Raw genomic sequence first — 16994 nt, 5'->3', positions numbered from 1 at the left:
CTATGTAAGCTACGGAGCATCTTGTCTTATGTAAGCAACAGTGCCTTCTGTTCTATGTAAGCTACGGAGCATCTTGTCCTATGTAAGCTACATAGCCTTCTGTTCTATGTGAGCTACAGAGCCTCTTGTCCTATGTAAGCTACAGAGCCTCTTGTCCTATGTAAGCTATAGAGCATCTTGTCCTATGTAAGCTACAGTCTTCTGTTCTATGTGAGGTACAGAGCCTTTTGTCCTATGTAAGCTACAGAACATCTTGTCCTATGTAAGCTACAGAGCCTTCTGTTCTATATAAGCTACAGAGCTTCTTGTCCTATGTAAGCTACAGAGCCTTCTGTTCTATGTAAGCTACAGATCCTCTTGTCCTATGTAAGCTACAGAGCATCTTGTCCTATGTAAGCTACGGAGCATCTTGTCCTATGTAAGCTACAGAGCCTTCTGTTCTATGTAAGGTACAGAGCATCTTGTCCTATGTAAGCTACATAGCCTTCTGTTCTATGTGAGCTACAGAGCCTCTTGTCCTATGTAAGCTAGAGCAGTCTTTAAAGCGCTTGTTCTCATGTAAAGACCCGGGGAGCATTCGAATCCCCACATGGGTTACAAAGCCTTTCTGTTCCCCTATGTATTGCTGGAATATTGCTAAAAACTTCTGTTCTAAACCAAACTCAGTCAGTCATCAGTAAGCTAGAGAGAGCCTCTTGTCCTATGTAAGCTGTAGAGCATCTTGTCCTATGTAAGCTACAGTCTTCTGTTCTATGTGAGGTACAGAACCTCTTGTCCTATGTAAGCTACAGAACATCTTGTCCTATGTAAGCTACAGAGCCTCCTGTTCTATATAAGCTACAGAGCCTCTTGTCCTATGTAAGATACCGAGCCTTTTGTTCTATGTAAGCTACAGATCCTCTTGTCCTATGTAAGCTACGGAGCATCTTGTCCTTGTAAGGTACAGAGCCTCTTGTCCTTTGTAAGCTACAGAGCCTCTTGTCCTATGTAAGCTACAGAGCCTCTTGTCCTATGTAAGCTACAGAGCCTCTTGTCCTATGTATGGAACAGAGCCTCTTGTCCTTTGTAAGCTACAGAGCTTCTTGACCTATGTAAGCTACAGAGCCTTCTGTTCTATGTAAGCTACAGATCCTCTTGTCCTATGTAAGCTACAAAGCATCTTGTCCTATATAAGCTACAGAGGATCTTATCCTATGTAAGGTACAGGGCATCTTGTCCTATGCAAGCTACAGAACATATTTTCCTATATAAGCTACAGAGCATCTTGTCCTATGTAAGCTACAGAGCATCTTGTCCTATGTAAGCTACAGAGCATCTCATTGTCGGTAAGCTATAGAACCTCTTGTTCTTTTAGGGTGTTTTGCTCTGAAAAACAATAAGCACAGAAGTATGGCTTTGGGCAGGAAAAACACTTGTATTTGCAAATGTTGTGATGTTGAGAGTAGTTACTGCTGATATGCTATGCTGTTGATGGTGTTAATGTGTTTCCAGAGCAATACAAGCTGCGCTGTCGGAAGGATGAGTTCCGATGTACGAGGAACGAGTACTGCATTCTCAAGGTGTACCAGTGTGATGGCGAGGACGACTGCGGAGACTGGGAGGATGAACTCCAGTGTGGTCAGTACCTACCTCTCCCACAGTAGACTTTTCCTTTGTATAGTTGCTGTATGTGTTGACGGATGACTCCATTCTCTGAATATAGGGGATCAAGGACAACTACATAAGTCAAAGTGTCAAAATTATGTGATACTGTTAAAAGTTATGTTTGGTTGGGCTTGTGGATGTTGTGTTGAACTGGGAGGGACTGAACAATTTCTCACCGTCTCCTCAGGCACAAACTACTGCAACTCGGGGGAGTTCAACTGCACGAATGGCGTATGTATCCATGACAACTGGCGCTGTGATGGAGACTGGGATTGTGAAGATGGTTCTGATGAACACAACTGCAGTGAGTATTCTCGGTATAATGTCCCCGTGATTGGAGGCTAATGGCAGACAAGAACAAAATGCCACAGATATCCCTATCTGCAATATGCCTTATTTCACAGCCCCGGGGGCGACGGGGTAGCCAAGTGATTAAAGCATTTGCTCGTCATTCCGAAGACCCGGGTTCTTTTCCTCACATGGGTACAATGTGTGAAGCGGATTTCTGGTGTCCATCACCGTAATATTGCTGGAATATTTCTAAAAGTGGCGTAAAAGCATACTCACTCATTCACAGAACAAATGTTTACTCACTCACTGCCTTATGAAGTGTTGTTGAAGCTCTTGCTATCAGTATGTTAAACAGATTTCTTTGACACTTGATAAGTTTCCCAAATGAGTTGTTTTTTTGCAAGAATTATGTAGTACAACCATTTCTACCTGTTCCTGTATAATGTTTGTCTGCAGCCAAAGTGACAACAGCTTTGGGCAAGTGTAAGAAAGATCAGTTCAGCTGCAGCAACGGCCCCTGCATCAACAAAACACAGCGCTGTGACGGCAACATTGACTGCTCTGACAACAGCGATGAGGAACACTGCAGTAAGTAGCATCCACTTCCACATTCCACGTTTTGTTTGTTTTAACATTACACTCAGCAATATTCCAGCTCTAAGATAGATGGTGGTCTGTACATAATTCGGGGTGGTGGGGTAGCCTAGTGGTCAAAGCGTTCGCTCGTCATGCCAAAAACCCGGGTTTGATTCCCATGTTGGTACAATATGTGAAGCCCATTTCTGGTGTCCCCAGATGTGATATTGCTGGAATATTGCTAAAAGTGACGTAAAACTCACTCACTCACTCACTCATGTAAATAATTCAGTCTGGAGCAAACAGTCCAGTGGTTGACTATCATGAGCATCTATCTTGACCAGTTCTAACCTGGACCGTCTTGCAGTGATGTAGCTGGAACGTTGCTGCCAGTGGAGCAGGTGTTACTCACTCAGGATGATGTTGTTTGGTTTCCTGTTGTTGCAGAAGTGAAGCAGTGCAGTCAAGGACAGTTCCGGTGTCAGAACAACAAGTGTATCGGCCTCCAGAAGGTCTGCAATGGCATCGACGAGTGTCAGGACAACTCGGATGAACAGAACTGTAGTAAGTACTCACCCTCTGTCTCAGGCCATCATGCTTAGTCCTGCTCTGATGATCTCACTCCGTCCTGCTCTGATGATCTTGCTCCGTCCTGCTCTGATGATTGTGCTCAGTCCTGCTCTGATGATCTTGCTTAGTCCTGCTCTGATGATCTTTCTTAGTCCTGCTCTGACCGTCTTGCTTAGTCCTGCTCTGACCGTCTTGCTTAGTCCTGCTCTGATGATCTCGCTTAGTCCTGCTCTGATGATCTCACTCCGTCCTGCTCTGATGATCTCGCTCCGTCCTGCTCTGATGATCTCGCTTAGTCCTGCTCTGATCGTCTTGCTTAGTCCTGCTCTGACCGTCTTGCTTAGTCCTGCTCTGATGATCTTTCTTAGTCCTGCTCTGACCGTCTTGCTTAGTCCTGCTCTGACCGTCTTGCTTAGTCCTGCTCTGATGATCTCGCTTAGTCCTGCTCTGATGATCTCACTCCGTCCTGCTCTGATGATCTCGCTCCGTCCTGCTCTGATGATCTCGCTTAGTCCTGCTCTGATCGTCTTGCTTAGTCCTGCTCTGATGATCTTGCTTAGTCCTGCTCTGATGATCTTGCTTAGTCCTGCTCTGATGATCTTGCTTAGTCCTGCTCTGATGATCTCGCTTAGTCCTGCTCTGATGATCTCACTCCGTCCCTGCTCTGATGATCTCCCTCCGTCCTGCTCTGATGATCTCGGCTAGTCCTGCTCTGATGATCTCACTCCGTCCTGCTCTGATGATCTCTGCTTAGTCCTGCTCTGATGATCTCGCTCCGTCCTGCTCTGATGATCTCACTCCGTCCTGCTCTGATGATCTCGCTCCGTCCTGCTCTGATGATCTCGCTTAGTCCTGCTCTGATCGTCTTGCTTAGTCCTGCTCTGACCGTCTTGCTTAGTCCTGCTCTGATGATCTTGCTTAGTCCTGCTGTGATGATCTCGCTCCGTCCTGCTCTGATGATCTCGCTCCGTCCTGCTCTGATGATCTCGCTTAGTCCTGCTCTGATCGTCTTGCTTAGTCCTGCTCTGACCGTCTTGCTTAGTCCTGCTCTGATGATCTCGCTTAGTCCTGCTCTGATCGTCTTGCTTAGTCCTGCTCTGACCGTCTTGCTTAGTCCTGCTCTGATCGTCTTGCTTAGTCCTGCTCTGATGATCTTGCTTGGTCCTGCTCTGATGATCTTGCTTGGTCCTGCTCTGATGATCTTGCTCCGTCCTGCTCTGATGATCTCGCTTAGTCCTGCTCTGATGATCTCGCTCTATCCTGCTCTGATGATCTCGCTCTGTCCTGCTCTGATGATCTTGCTTAGTCCTGCTCTGACGGTCTTGCTTAGTCCTGCTCTGATGATCTTGCTTAGTCCTGCTCTGATGATCTTGCTTAGTCCTGCTCTGACAATAGTACTAGTAGTTATTCGTCTTTCTCCAGACTATCTTGTGTAGTCAAGTCGGGACCATCCTGCTTGGTCCTTCTGAGTTTTGTTGTGTGTTGATAACCAGTCCTGTCAGCTATGGAGTCATATTGTTGTTCTGATATGTTGATGGGTATGAGATCATTGTGGAATAGATCAATTCTAGTAGCCTGTCAAATATCCTGCTCTCAGTGGGGTGAAGATTGCCATGATGGCCATAACAAATCCAGGCTGAGTACAAATATGCATGAATAGATTGTTAGTAAGTTCTGTTTTCTTGTCCAGGCTTGCCGATATCATGTGGCAGTAACCAAGGCAACTGTTCCCACATGTGCGTGCAGACAAGTATCGGGGCCAAGTGCACCTGTCCAGTGGGTTACCAGCTGGCCAAAGACAAGAGAACCTGTGAAGGTAGGCAGTTCCTCCATCTTCTTGGTGATGACCAGCCATCATGTTTGATGTCTGTGTTGGCAATGACAAGCCCTCATTTTTTATCTCCATGTTAGTGATGACAAGCCATCATTTTTTATCATTCCCCCTTTTTCGGGGGGTATAAATATGGATGTGCGTGTGTTCGTCCGTCTTTTCTGATCCAGAACATAAAAAACGTTCAATATTTCTTCACCAAACTTGGCACATAGACAGGTCTAGTGGTGAACTGGTGCTATTTGGTAGTTTTGGATTTCTGAATGAAATATTTTTTGCTTTTCCATGGCAACAAGTTTGACTTCAACTGAAATTGGTGGTGGTGCTCTTTTCCGGAGAAAGTACTCCAATAATCTCTTTCCACTTTGTTGCTATCCAAGAACCTAATGATATAGATCAACATTACTCAGGTACATCAAACCATACATTTGACAGTCATAACTAGGTCAAATATTCATGGCAAGTATTTTATCATTGTGGGGATATTGATGACTTTGTCTTCTTGTCTCCATGGTAGTGATGACAGGCAATAATATTTTGATCTTCACATTACTGACTTGGGGAAAACAGTGATTCTTTTTCATCTACAATATTTAGTTGCAAATTTGTATTTTGAATGTTTCTTTGCCTGCTCCCAGCCTGTTGTGTTATACAAGTGAGTCAACATGAGATTCCTGACTCACGAGTGGAGGGAGCAGGGAGATTTTATGTGTGCTACCAGCAGGCACCTGTACCTCAAGCAGGAGGTGCCAGTCAAGTATTGTTCCTGTATGTTGGGAGAGCAAGCCTGCATTAATGTTTTCCTTGATGAGTACAATGCTGATAGCTTGAATCTTATGTTATCCAGTGTATAGGATCAAGAGTGCACAAACATATATTCATGCTTACCAACCACTTACTAAACTCTGTAACACTAACAGCAGATGAATATGTGTTTTGATGGTGACTTTCCAATCTTTTTATATACCGGTAGTGTTCTATCAAAATTTCCATGGTTTCATTAACCAATGCTCAATGACAAACTTTTCTTACTGCTACGACCATTAAACGAGATGTGCAGGCAAGTAGTGTGCACCCATGCAAGGGGAAGTAACTGATTCTATATCTGATCTAATTATTGATAGTATTGAAGCATTTCACTGACTGGTTCATGTTTTCGAGATGTTGAATATTTACAGACTCTTACTTCTGAAAATGGAAATGAAAACAAAACAAGCATGTGATTTTCTGATGACGCGGTGGTACCTGAGAACCAAGGCTAACTATTTTTGCCTAAAATAGAAACTAGTATGCTTGTTCTTAGGCAATATTTGGCAGATTCTATTGTTGTTCTAAGTAAATCACCTGTAGACCAAGGAGAAGGTTTTGCTCAGCTGATTCCTATTCCTGGCTTAGTGAAACAAATACTCATGGTAACCTAATGTTAATCTGCACATAAAACAATGGCTAGCATTCAAACTGTACATCATCATGTATAGCAAGTTTTACATTTTAGTTGAACAAGTTTACAAATGGCAACACAGGCATGTAACTACACCAGGGCCTAGATTGTTGAAGCTCTCTTAGCTCTAAGATAGTCAAAAGTGCCATACATTAATATTAACTTACGACTATCTTAGCTGTTGTGTTGGTTTTAGCTTTACAGTAATAGTTTTGAAATATTGTTGCAGACTTTGACGAGTGTGGGTTTGATGGAACCTGCAGTCAGATGTGTGAGAATACACGGGGCTCGTACAAGTGTTCCTGTGTCAGCGGCTACCGACTCAAGCCCGACGGCCGTGGCTGCAAGGCGCTAGGTAAGTATGTCGAACAGGAGGTAGAAGGTTCATGAACAGTTCAATATTTTCTCTGCAGTCAGGTGTAAACATCACGGGCCAGTTCTGAACTTGTGTCTCAGCCAATAAGGAACTTGCAGGAATATGTTTGTCATTTCAAAGGCAAGAAGACAAAGGTTCAAATGTCAATTGCAGATCTGTTGTGTTCACTATTCAGGAACTTCAGAACCTATCATTATTCACTCACTTGCAGGGGGAGAGGCGTATCTGATATTTGCCAACCGTGTGGACATCCGAAGAGTGACGACTGACCGGTCCGAGTACACGTCCATCCTGGATGGGCTGCGGAATGCTATTGCCCTGGACTTCCACCATGAGAAGGGGCTGGTCTTCTGGTCGGACATCACCCTGGACAAGATCAAGCGGGCTTACCTCAATGGCAGCAAGATCAAGGAAATTGTAGCAGACGGCTTGGAGAGTCCAAGTAAGTCATGACGGGAGATCTTGAAGGCAGGAGAATACGATAACCATCATGCTGGTGGTGATGTTGATGTTGATGTTGATGTTGATGCTGGAACTGGATGTTGATATTGATGTTGGTGTTGATGCTGGAACTGGATGTTGATATTGATGTTGGTGTTGATGCTGGAACTGGATGTTGATATTGATGTTGGTGTTGATGCTGGAACTGGATGTTGATATTGATGTTGGTGTTGATGCTGGAACTGGATGTTGATATTGATGTTGGTGTTGATGCTGGAACTGGATGTTGATATTGATGTTGGTGTTGATGCTGGAACTGGATGTTGATATTGATGTTGATGTTGATGGTGCCTGTGCTGTTGGGAGTACTTAGATATGAAAATGTGAATGACAAGAATCATGTTGAGGTAACTGTAGGTGAAGGTATGTGGCAGTATGTGACTAAATGACTGTATGGGACTGTGTGTGACTGTGTGTTAAATCGTGTGACTGTATGACTACATGTAAGGGACCGTGTGTGACAGAATCTGACTGTAAGTTACTGATACAGCCAACACTCACTAGTTCCCTGTCTCCCCACCAGGTGGACTTGCAGTAGACTGGGTGCACAACATGCTGTTCTGGACTGATGCCGGCACATCACGTATTGAGGTCGCCGACCTGGATGGCAACCATCGTAAAGTCCTTATTTGGGAGAACCTAGAGAAACCACGCGCCATCGCAGCCCATCCCAAACGAGGGTAGGTCAGCAGTGGTGATGTCTTCACTGTGATCTACACTGTATTAATGACCTTCTATCTATCCATTTCTCGGCAACAAGTTGACGTAATACTCTGCGTCCTGGTATTGTAAATTGTCACATCTCCTGATAAGTGTTGTATATCACATCTCCTGACATCTCAAGTATACCGGGGTGGTGGGGAAGCCTAGTGGTTAAAACGTTGGCTCGTCACGCCGAAGACCGGGTTCGAATCCCCACATGGGTACAATGTGTGAAGCCAATTTCTGGTGTCCCCTGCCGTGATGTTGCTGGAATATTGCTAAAAGCGGCGTAAAACCAAACTCAGTCAGTCAGTCAAGTATACCGACATGATGTAATCATGTATTATGTGCAGATAGTTTGTGAAGGTTGTGACGTGGACATCTTGTGTTGTTGTCTCACAGGGCCATCTTCTGGACCGACTGGGGAAGCACGCCTAAGATCGAGCGCGCCAGTATGGACGGCAGTGAGAGGATGCTGCTAGCCAACACGTCGCTGTTCTGGCCCAACGGCCTGACAGTCGACTACGCTGCTGAGCGCATCTATTGGGCCGATGCCAAGCACCACGTCATCGAGTGCTCCGACCTCGTAGGCAAGAACAGGCGGACGGTCATCAGTGAAGGTATTGTGAAACAAGATATCACTTCTGTGGAAACTTCTCCCAATGTTTTAGTTGTAAATGTTGGCATTAGGGAGTGGGAACTGACCTTATATGGATAATAACAAGACTAGACTGACTAGACTGTTGTGATTACAAATACAAATTAGCTGTAAACATATCTGTAGATATCATGGAAGTTACTTCACCTGATGTAGGGGCAGAAGGTGGCCCTAGCAGTGCCCCATTGATACAAGCAGTAATAAGAAAAAACATCTGGATGCATATTTGTGATTTTGGTAAGTAGAGACAATATGAGTTTTCAACAGAATTCACTTTTCTTGTTCTATTTATTTTCCTACAATATGACAAGATGGTGGAGGGGATTTGCCAGTTGTATATGTGGTTTAATGAAGCAAAGATGTTATTTTTAACAACACTTTTGTAATAAAGGAATGGTGTTGTATGACTTGCTAGTCATTGTGCATGTAGATGAGGATGTGGATGTTGAAATTGTCAACTTCTTGTCAACAGGTCTGCCCCATCCATTCGCTCTGACGATGTTTGAGGATGAGCTCTACTGGACAGACTGGCACACAAAGAGCATCAACAAGGCCAATAAGTTCAACGGCAATGAAGTGGAGACAATCCGGAACCGCCTCCATTACCCGATGGACATCCACACCTTCCACCCTCAGAGACAGCCACCGAGTGAGTACTACAGCAACTGTACATCACACTGTCTGCCATGTTCTGGTGCAGCGTCTCTAGATCAAACACTGACTGTCTGCCATGTTCTGGTGCAGCATCTCTACATCAAACACTGACTGTCTGCCATGTTCTGGTGCAGCAGCTGTAGATCACACTGTCTGCCATGTTCTGGTGCAGCATCTCTAGATCAAACACTGACTGTCTGCCAAGTTCTGGTGCAGCATCTCTAGATCAAACACTGACTGTCTGCCATGTTCTGGTGCAACATCTCTAGATCAAACACTGACTGTCTGCCATGTTCTGGTGCAGCATCTCTAGATCAAACACTGACTGTCTGCCATGTTCTGGTGCAACATCTCTAGATCAAACACTGACTGTCTGCCATGTTCTGGTGCAGCATCTCTAGATCAAACACTGACTGTCTGCCATGTTCTGGTGCAACATCTCTAGATCAAACACTGACTGTCTGCCATGTTCTGGTGCAACATCTCTAGATCAAACACTGACTGTCTGCCATGTTCTGGTGCAGCATCTCTAGATCAAACACTGACTGTCTGCCATGTTCTGGTGCAACATCTCTAGATCAAACACTGACTGTCTGCCATGTTCTGGTGCAGCATCTCTAGATCAAACACTGACTGTCTGCCATGTTCTGGTGCAGCATCTCTAGATCAAACACTGACTGTCTGCCATGTTCTGGTGCAGCATCTCTAGATCAAACACTGACTGTCTGCCATGTTCTGGTGCAGCATCTCTAGATCAAACACTGACTGTCTGCCATGTTCTGGTGCAGCATCTCTAGATCAAACACTGACTGTCTGCCATGTTCTGGTGCAACATCTCTAGATCAAACACTGACTGTCTGCCATGTTCTGGTGCAGCATCTCTAGATCAAACACTGACTGTCTGCCATGTTCTGGTGCAGCATCTCTAGATCAAACACTGACTGTCTGCCATGTTCTGGTGCAGCATCTCTAGATCAAACACTGACTGTCTGCCATGTTCTGGTAGAGCATCTCTATATCAAACACTGACTGCCTCCCTGATCTGAGCCAGCACCTAGATAATAAGAGGTATATCTTCTATGATCATGTGCAGCACCAGTGGACAAATACAGTAACTTGACCTGGCTCACTTTGAGTCATCATAACACAATATTTACCCTATTAAACAATGCTCTAATTAACCAAGCATAAAACCATGAGAGGCCTCAGTGATTATGCTCTCTCTCACTCACTCATCAGATATTCAACTGTTCTGATATATTTACAGCCCGGAACCACTGTCGAAACAACAATGGCCGCTGCAGCCATCTGTGCCTCCCGAATGAGAAGAGCTTCTCGTGTGCGTGTCCTACCGGGCTGCAGCTGCAGGCGGACAGGAAGAAGTGCAGCAAGAGTGAGTACAAGCGCACTGGATCACAATCCTGGCTCCTTAGACAGCTTGCCCACCACACCCCCAATAAAGCTTCTTAAAGCTTGTGTAGTGTATGCACTGTCATCACCAGTTTTGTCATCAGCTTCTTTCAACAAGAAACAAAGAAGAAGAGATAAGATTCATGTCTCCTCATGTTCATGCAAGAACTTACATCATGTCAATATGGGATACACTTGTAGGCGTTGGAGCCATCTTGGATATTTTTCTGAAGTAATTCATTATTGTCTTCTTTTGCAGACATTGACTCATTCCTGCTGTTCTCAACCCAGTCCGACATCCGCCGCGTGACTCTGGACACACCCGACCTGACCGATGTCGTCATCCCACTCTCGGGCATCTCACGTGCGGTGGGTGTGGAGTGGGACAGTGAGACCGACTCCATCTTCTGGTCGGATGTCGGCTCAGATGTAATTGGGCGTGCTCGGTGGGACGGGACAGGAGACGAGGTGAGGAGTATAGGATACAATGGGGTGTGTTACTAGGACTTGGAGCTATTACTGACATCTGTCACTAAAATCTGTTCTCACGACTGATCCCATGCAGAGTTACCTCCCTTTGACCTGTCCTTGTGTATACAGACACAGATATTGCCTACTGTTAGGTAAAGAACTCTCTCTTCAACACATTTAGCATTGTGTAGAGTTATCTCCCCTTGACCAGAGCTCTCCTGTTGCAGCACATCGTGGGGTCGAGCCTGGACAGTCCGGCTGGTCTGGCTCTGGATTGGGTAGCCAGGAAGATCTACTGGACAGACGCTGGGAATGACCGGATCGAAGTTGCCAACCTAGACGGCTCTATGAGAACTGTTTTACTGTGGGAGAACTTCGACCATCCTAGGGACATTGTCGTGGATCCCAGGGCAGGGTCAGTATACTGGATGTGGTCAAATACTCTTGAAATCATCTGGTGTCAATCCAGCATGAAACATGTTTGAAATGTGTCCCAACATTGTGAATATTGTTTTAGAGCTGTGGAAATAGAGCTTGCACTATGGGATGCTGTAAAATGTCCCAAACTGTCTGTGATTGAGTTGAACATGTATGCAGGTGCTCCTCCAGTGTGATGGGGTAGCCTAGTGGTTAAGGGGTTTGCTCGTCACGAAGACCCGGGACTTTACATAATCTGATTTCAACTTCGATGTCTGATTTACCTTGATTTCAACTTGTATTGCTACGGAATGCTTTGTCAACACACATTTTCTTGATTTACATGAAACAAAAGTTGTGTTCTCGGTGGGAATAACTTCTGTCATGAACTGTGACCTTGACCTCCAGGTTCATGTACTGGACGGACTGGGGCAAGAAGCCGAAGATTGAGCGGTCAGGGATGGATGGTAGCGGGGCGCATCATCCTCATCAACAAGAACCTCACCTGGCCAAATGGTCTGGCTATCGACTATGAAAAGAGTAGGTTGTACTGGACGGATGCAGGAGAGAAAACTATCGAGTCCTGTACACTACACGGAGCTGAGAGGAAGGTAGGTCCCAGAACACACAAGAGTCTGTTTGTTGAGGGCCAGCTTTATGCAGGGTCTGTTTAGAGTTGCCTTTATAAAGAACATCTGTTGAGGATTGAGGGTTGCTCCTCTCAAAAAAGTATTTGTTGAAGGCTAGCTGAAGTGAGTGAGGGTGTTTGTTGAAGGTTGATCGCTGGTTATGTGTGCTAGTTGGTTACTATTGAATTTTGTTCAATGGTTTTTTTATACATTTTGTGTGGTAGCAATGCCTTACAGTGAAAGGCCATTTGTTGGATTCATGCCATGTTTGTGTGTCCGCAGAGTGTGATTGCCCTCGGCCTACACCACCCTTTCGGCCTGGCACTGAAGGGTCCCTCATGTACTGGACGGACTGGGAAACACAGAGCATCCACTTCGCCAACAAGTTCACGGGGTCAGAGAGGGGCATCCTCATGAGAGATCTTGGCCATCTGATGGACATCCATGTCTTCCACAGGTCACGGGATGAAGGTGAGGCCAAGACCTTGGTTAGAAGTAAACCCTGACCTTACCATGTGACCTTGACCTTGCACTGGGTTAAATGGCCGGGATCTGTAATGGAATATCTTGAGACTTTGATGCTATTGATAGATTCTTTGACCTTGAAGTGGGACATGTTGATATATGTATGAAACTGTGGTGAAAAGATGGCGTCCAGCTTAGTGCTGATCCATGTAGCAGAAAGAGGTAAATAGCTTCACCACAGCGGAAGTAGAAGGTACAAAGTGAGATCAGGTAAATACTTCATGACAGCTGAAGTAGAAGGTACAGAGTGAGATCAGGTAAATACTTCATGACAGCTGAAGTAGAAGGTACAGAGTGAGATCAGGTAAATACTTCATGACAGCTGAAGTAGAAGGTACAGAGTGAGATCAGGTCGATGCAGTGTCTAAACTACAGTATCTATATCCATGCCTCTTCTCTTCAGTCCACACCATGTGCAGCACCAACAACGGCGGCTGCAGTCATCTGTGTCTGGTGGCACCACTACCTCGAGGTCACGCATGTGCCTGCCCCACAGGAATACTCCTGAAGGACGATCAGAAAACGTGTGCTGCAGGTGAGTCTGGGATAGCTGAGTATTGTACTGTTTATAACTGTACTCTCATAATGATCCGTTAAACCTCAGTTTAATGTCACTGTTGAGATTTTTGTGAATCATGTAATTTCTTTTGACTGTGAAATAAAGCGGCATTCATTCATTCTCTGCTTGTGTTTCTGCTCCTCCAGAGATGACCGACTTCCTCATCTTCACTCGTCGCACCGACATCCGCAAGATCTCGCTGGACGTTGACTACTACGCTGATGTTGTGATACCTGTTGGAGAGCTGAAGAATGCCATTGCCATCGATGTAGACGGTGTTGAAGGTGAGTGTCAACTGTATGTCATGACATGATCCTGTTGGAGAGCTACTACAATGCCATCGCCATCGATGTAGACGGTGTTGAAGGTGAGTGTCAACTGTATGTCATGACATGATCCTGTTGGAGAGCTACTACAATGCCATCGCCATCGATGTAGACGGTGTTGAAGGTGAGTGTCAACTGTATGTCATGACATGATCCTGTTGGAGAGCTACTACAATGCCATCGCCATCGATGTAGACGGTGTTGAAGGTGAGTGTCAACTGTATGTCATGACATGATCCTGTTGGAGAGCTACTACAATGCCATCGCCATCGATGTAGACGGTGTTGAAGGTGAGTGTCAACTGTATGTCATGACATGATCCTGTTGGAGAGCTACTACAATGCCATCGCCATCGATGTAGACGGTGTTGAAGGTGAGTGTCAACTGTATGTCATGACATGATCCTGTTGGAGAGCTACTACAATGCCATCGCCATCGATGTAGACGGTGTTGAAGGTGAGTGTCAACTGTATGTCATGACATGATCCTGTTGGAGAGCTACTACAATGCCATCGCCATCGATGTAGACGGTGTTGAAGGTGAGTGTCAACTGTATGTCATGACATGATCCTGTTGGAGAGCTACTACAATGCCATCGCCATCGATGTAGACGGTGTTGAAGGTGAGTGTCAACTGTATGTCATGACATGATCCTGTTGGAGAGCTGAAGAATGCCATCGCCATCGATGTAGACGGTGTTGAAGGTGAGTGTCAACTGTATGTCATGACATGATCCTGTTGGAGAGCTACTACAATGCCATCGCCATCGATGTAGACGGTGTTGAAGGTGAGTGTCAACTGTATGTCATGACATGATCCTGTTGGAGAGCTACTACAATGCCATCGCCATCGATGTAGACGGTGTTGAAGGTGAGTGTCAACTGTATGTCATGACATGATCCTGTTGGAGAGCTACTACAATGCCATCAATGATGATTTAGCGGAAGCTGAGTGTTAACTGTGTGTATCAGAGATGTGGAGAGTGGACTCTTTCTTAATGTATAGTTAAATTTATTGGCACTTCAGACTGTCCTTTGCTTGTAGGTGTAACTAACTGCAAGAAATCTAAGAGTGACTTTCATCAAATTCTCACAGAACCATTCATCTTGAATTCTGCTGTTCCACTTCTGATCCTTGAAACCCCTCGGATGTTAGCATGAAGATGCATACAAGACTTCATCCACTTTGAACTAGTTAGATGTAGGCCTGGAGGTCAGGCTTCTGTTGACGGATGTTGTTTGTTATATCGGTCCCAGGTTTGTGAGGTCCACCATGATATGGCTGATAGAGTGATGATGTCCTTCACCTACTTATACACTGTGTTTCAGGTAAGATGTACTGGACCGACACCGTGCTGGACCACATTGCCCGGTCCAACCTGGACGGGTCTGGGTATGAAGTTGTAATCAGCCAGGGCCTCCACACAGCAGATGGACTTGCTGTTGATGCCGTTGGGGGAAAGATCTACTGGACTGATGATGGCCGCAACCGCATCGGAGTGGCCACTCTGAACGGCAAGATGAGGAAAGTGTTGATCTGGGACGACCTGGACAAGCCCCGAGCTATAGCTCTACATTATGATGCTGGGTACGTTGAGTGTTTACTGTTCTAGTCCTACATTATGATGCTGGTTGGTAGCTATGTCTTTGGTTATACAGGTCCATGTCTTATTTTTGTACAACTATGTTTCTTTGTTGTACAGGTACATGTATTGGACAGACTGGGGCAAGATTCCTCGGATCGAACGTGCTGACATGGATGGCAACAACCGTCATCTCATCATTGGGGAGAACTTGGCCTGGCCCAATGGCCTGGTGATTGACATCCCAACATCTCGCATCATCTGGGCAGATGCTCGAACTGAGGTGTGTAATTTAAAGTCAAGTTTCCTCAGACACATGAGCTCTGCTGAACTCTGACGGCCAGTGACATGCTTCATCCATGTCCTGTGCAGAAGTTACTGACATCAGTCGGTGTCCTTCCATGAGCTTCACCTCAATGCTTTGGGCAAAGTCTATGAGAAGTCAGGGCCACAAGAAAACAAATTGCTCTGAAATGTGAACTTTTACCGAAAGTGTTACATGTTTATCTTTTGGATATGGACCTGCCTTTGTGAAAGGCTTTTAAAAACATATGTCTAAGGTCAAGGTCAGTGTCAGTTTTTTGGCATGGTCACCTCTACAGACGTGCAGCTTTGTATTTACAGGAAATTATATAAATCCTACCACATGTCGGTGTCATGGCAGAATTAAGAACCGTAAATAGATGATTATTCTTATGAAGTTCAATATCAGACTATCATGTTATAAACAAAACAAATATGAACTAAAGAAATCAATATTTCACATGGAAATGTACAGTAAATAGAGCTGAACATTTGTAATATTGTTACATTCTCCGACTGTGTATTGTCATACATCTTGTGCTATCACCTCAGCTGATTGAGTGCTCCGACCTGAACGGCCACCGGCGACGAAAGCTTGTGGACCACGTGGCCCACCCCTATGGCCTGACGGTGGCCGGCAACTATGTGTACTGGACAGACTGGCAGGCCACCGCGGTGCACAAGGCTAACAAGAACACTGGCTCCAACCCAACCAAGATCAGGGAGAATCTGCCCGGGATCATGGACATGCATGCTGTGCAGGTCAACAGACAAGGTGGGTGGATGGGCAGATGGTGGGGCCAGTACGCCAGGTGGTTACGGTAAGCAGATGCTGAGGGTCCAGATGGTGGGTGGAGGTTCGATGGCATGGTGATGGCAGGGGTGGGTGGTGGATGGGCAGGGGTGGTGGAGGGGTGGGATCAGATCCAGCAGGTGTTGGGCAGATGGTATGGACAGGTGGGCAGATGTCGTGGGTGGGATGGTCCAGCAGGTCAGGGTGGACGTGGCAGATCAGTGGGTCGGGTGTGAAACCCAGTCCAGCAGGTCAGGTAGGTGGGTGGGCAGTGTGTGAAGGGTGGATCAGTCCAGCAGGCCAGTGGTGGTCCAACAGGAAAATGGATGGGCAGGTGGGCACTGTAGTCCAGCAGGTCGGTAGGCATGGGGTGGACCAGTCCAGCAGGCTGGGGATCCAGTGGTAGCAGGGTAGGGGATGGATCAGTCCCAGCCCAGGTCCAGAGTAGTATGTGGTGGATGGCAGTCCAGCAGGCCAGGTAGTGGACGGGTGGAAGGTGGATCCCAACCAGCAGGGTGGATCAGTCCAGCAGGTCAGGTCCCAGTATGGGTGTAGGAAGTCGTATGGGTGGATCAGTGAAGTAATGGGTGGGGTGGATCAGGATCAGTCCAGCAGGTCAGGTAGTATGGATGGAGTAGTGCATCTATGGGTGGATCAGTGTCAGGTCAGGTGGTAATGGATGGTGGGTAGTGCTTCCAGTCCCATAGCAGGTAGTATGGGGTGGGTAGCAGGTAT

At 46.0% G+C, this 16994-nt stretch overlaps 1 protein-coding gene across 1 annotated transcript in view; it reads left to right on the top strand.

Annotated features, from left to right (window-relative positions):
• Positions 1-16994, top strand: part of LOC124272106 (low-density lipoprotein receptor-related protein 4-like) — a 47876-nt gene that overhangs the window by 17085 nt on the left and 13797 nt on the right. Inside the window, 22 exon segments of the mRNA XM_046707260.1 lie at positions 1492-1617; positions 1832-1948; positions 2392-2523; positions 2959-3075; positions 4772-4897; positions 6583-6708; positions 6941-7171; positions 7754-7910; positions 8335-8552; positions 9063-9239; positions 10512-10637; positions 10914-11122; positions 11353-11540; positions 11951-12014; positions 12016-12153; positions 12454-12496; positions 12499-12642; positions 13100-13231; positions 13402-13539; positions 14910-15168; positions 15284-15446; positions 16019-16241. Coding sequence (XP_046563216.1) covers positions 1492-1617; positions 1832-1948; positions 2392-2523; positions 2959-3075; positions 4772-4897; positions 6583-6708; positions 6941-7171; positions 7754-7910; positions 8335-8552; positions 9063-9239; positions 10512-10637; positions 10914-11122; positions 11353-11540; positions 11951-12014; positions 12016-12153; positions 12454-12496; positions 12499-12642; positions 13100-13231; positions 13402-13539; positions 14910-15168; positions 15284-15446; positions 16019-16241 — 3354 coding nt within the window.

The sequence above is a fragment of the Haliotis rubra genome, unplaced genomic scaffold, assembly GCF_003918875.1.
Source record: "Haliotis rubra isolate DU_JTF1 unplaced genomic scaffold, ASM391887v1 Scf1663, whole genome shotgun sequence".
Classification (NCBI taxonomy): Eukaryota; Metazoa; Mollusca; class Gastropoda; order Lepetellida; family Haliotidae; genus Haliotis; species Haliotis rubra.
This window is presented reverse-complemented; position numbering and strand designations above follow the sequence as displayed.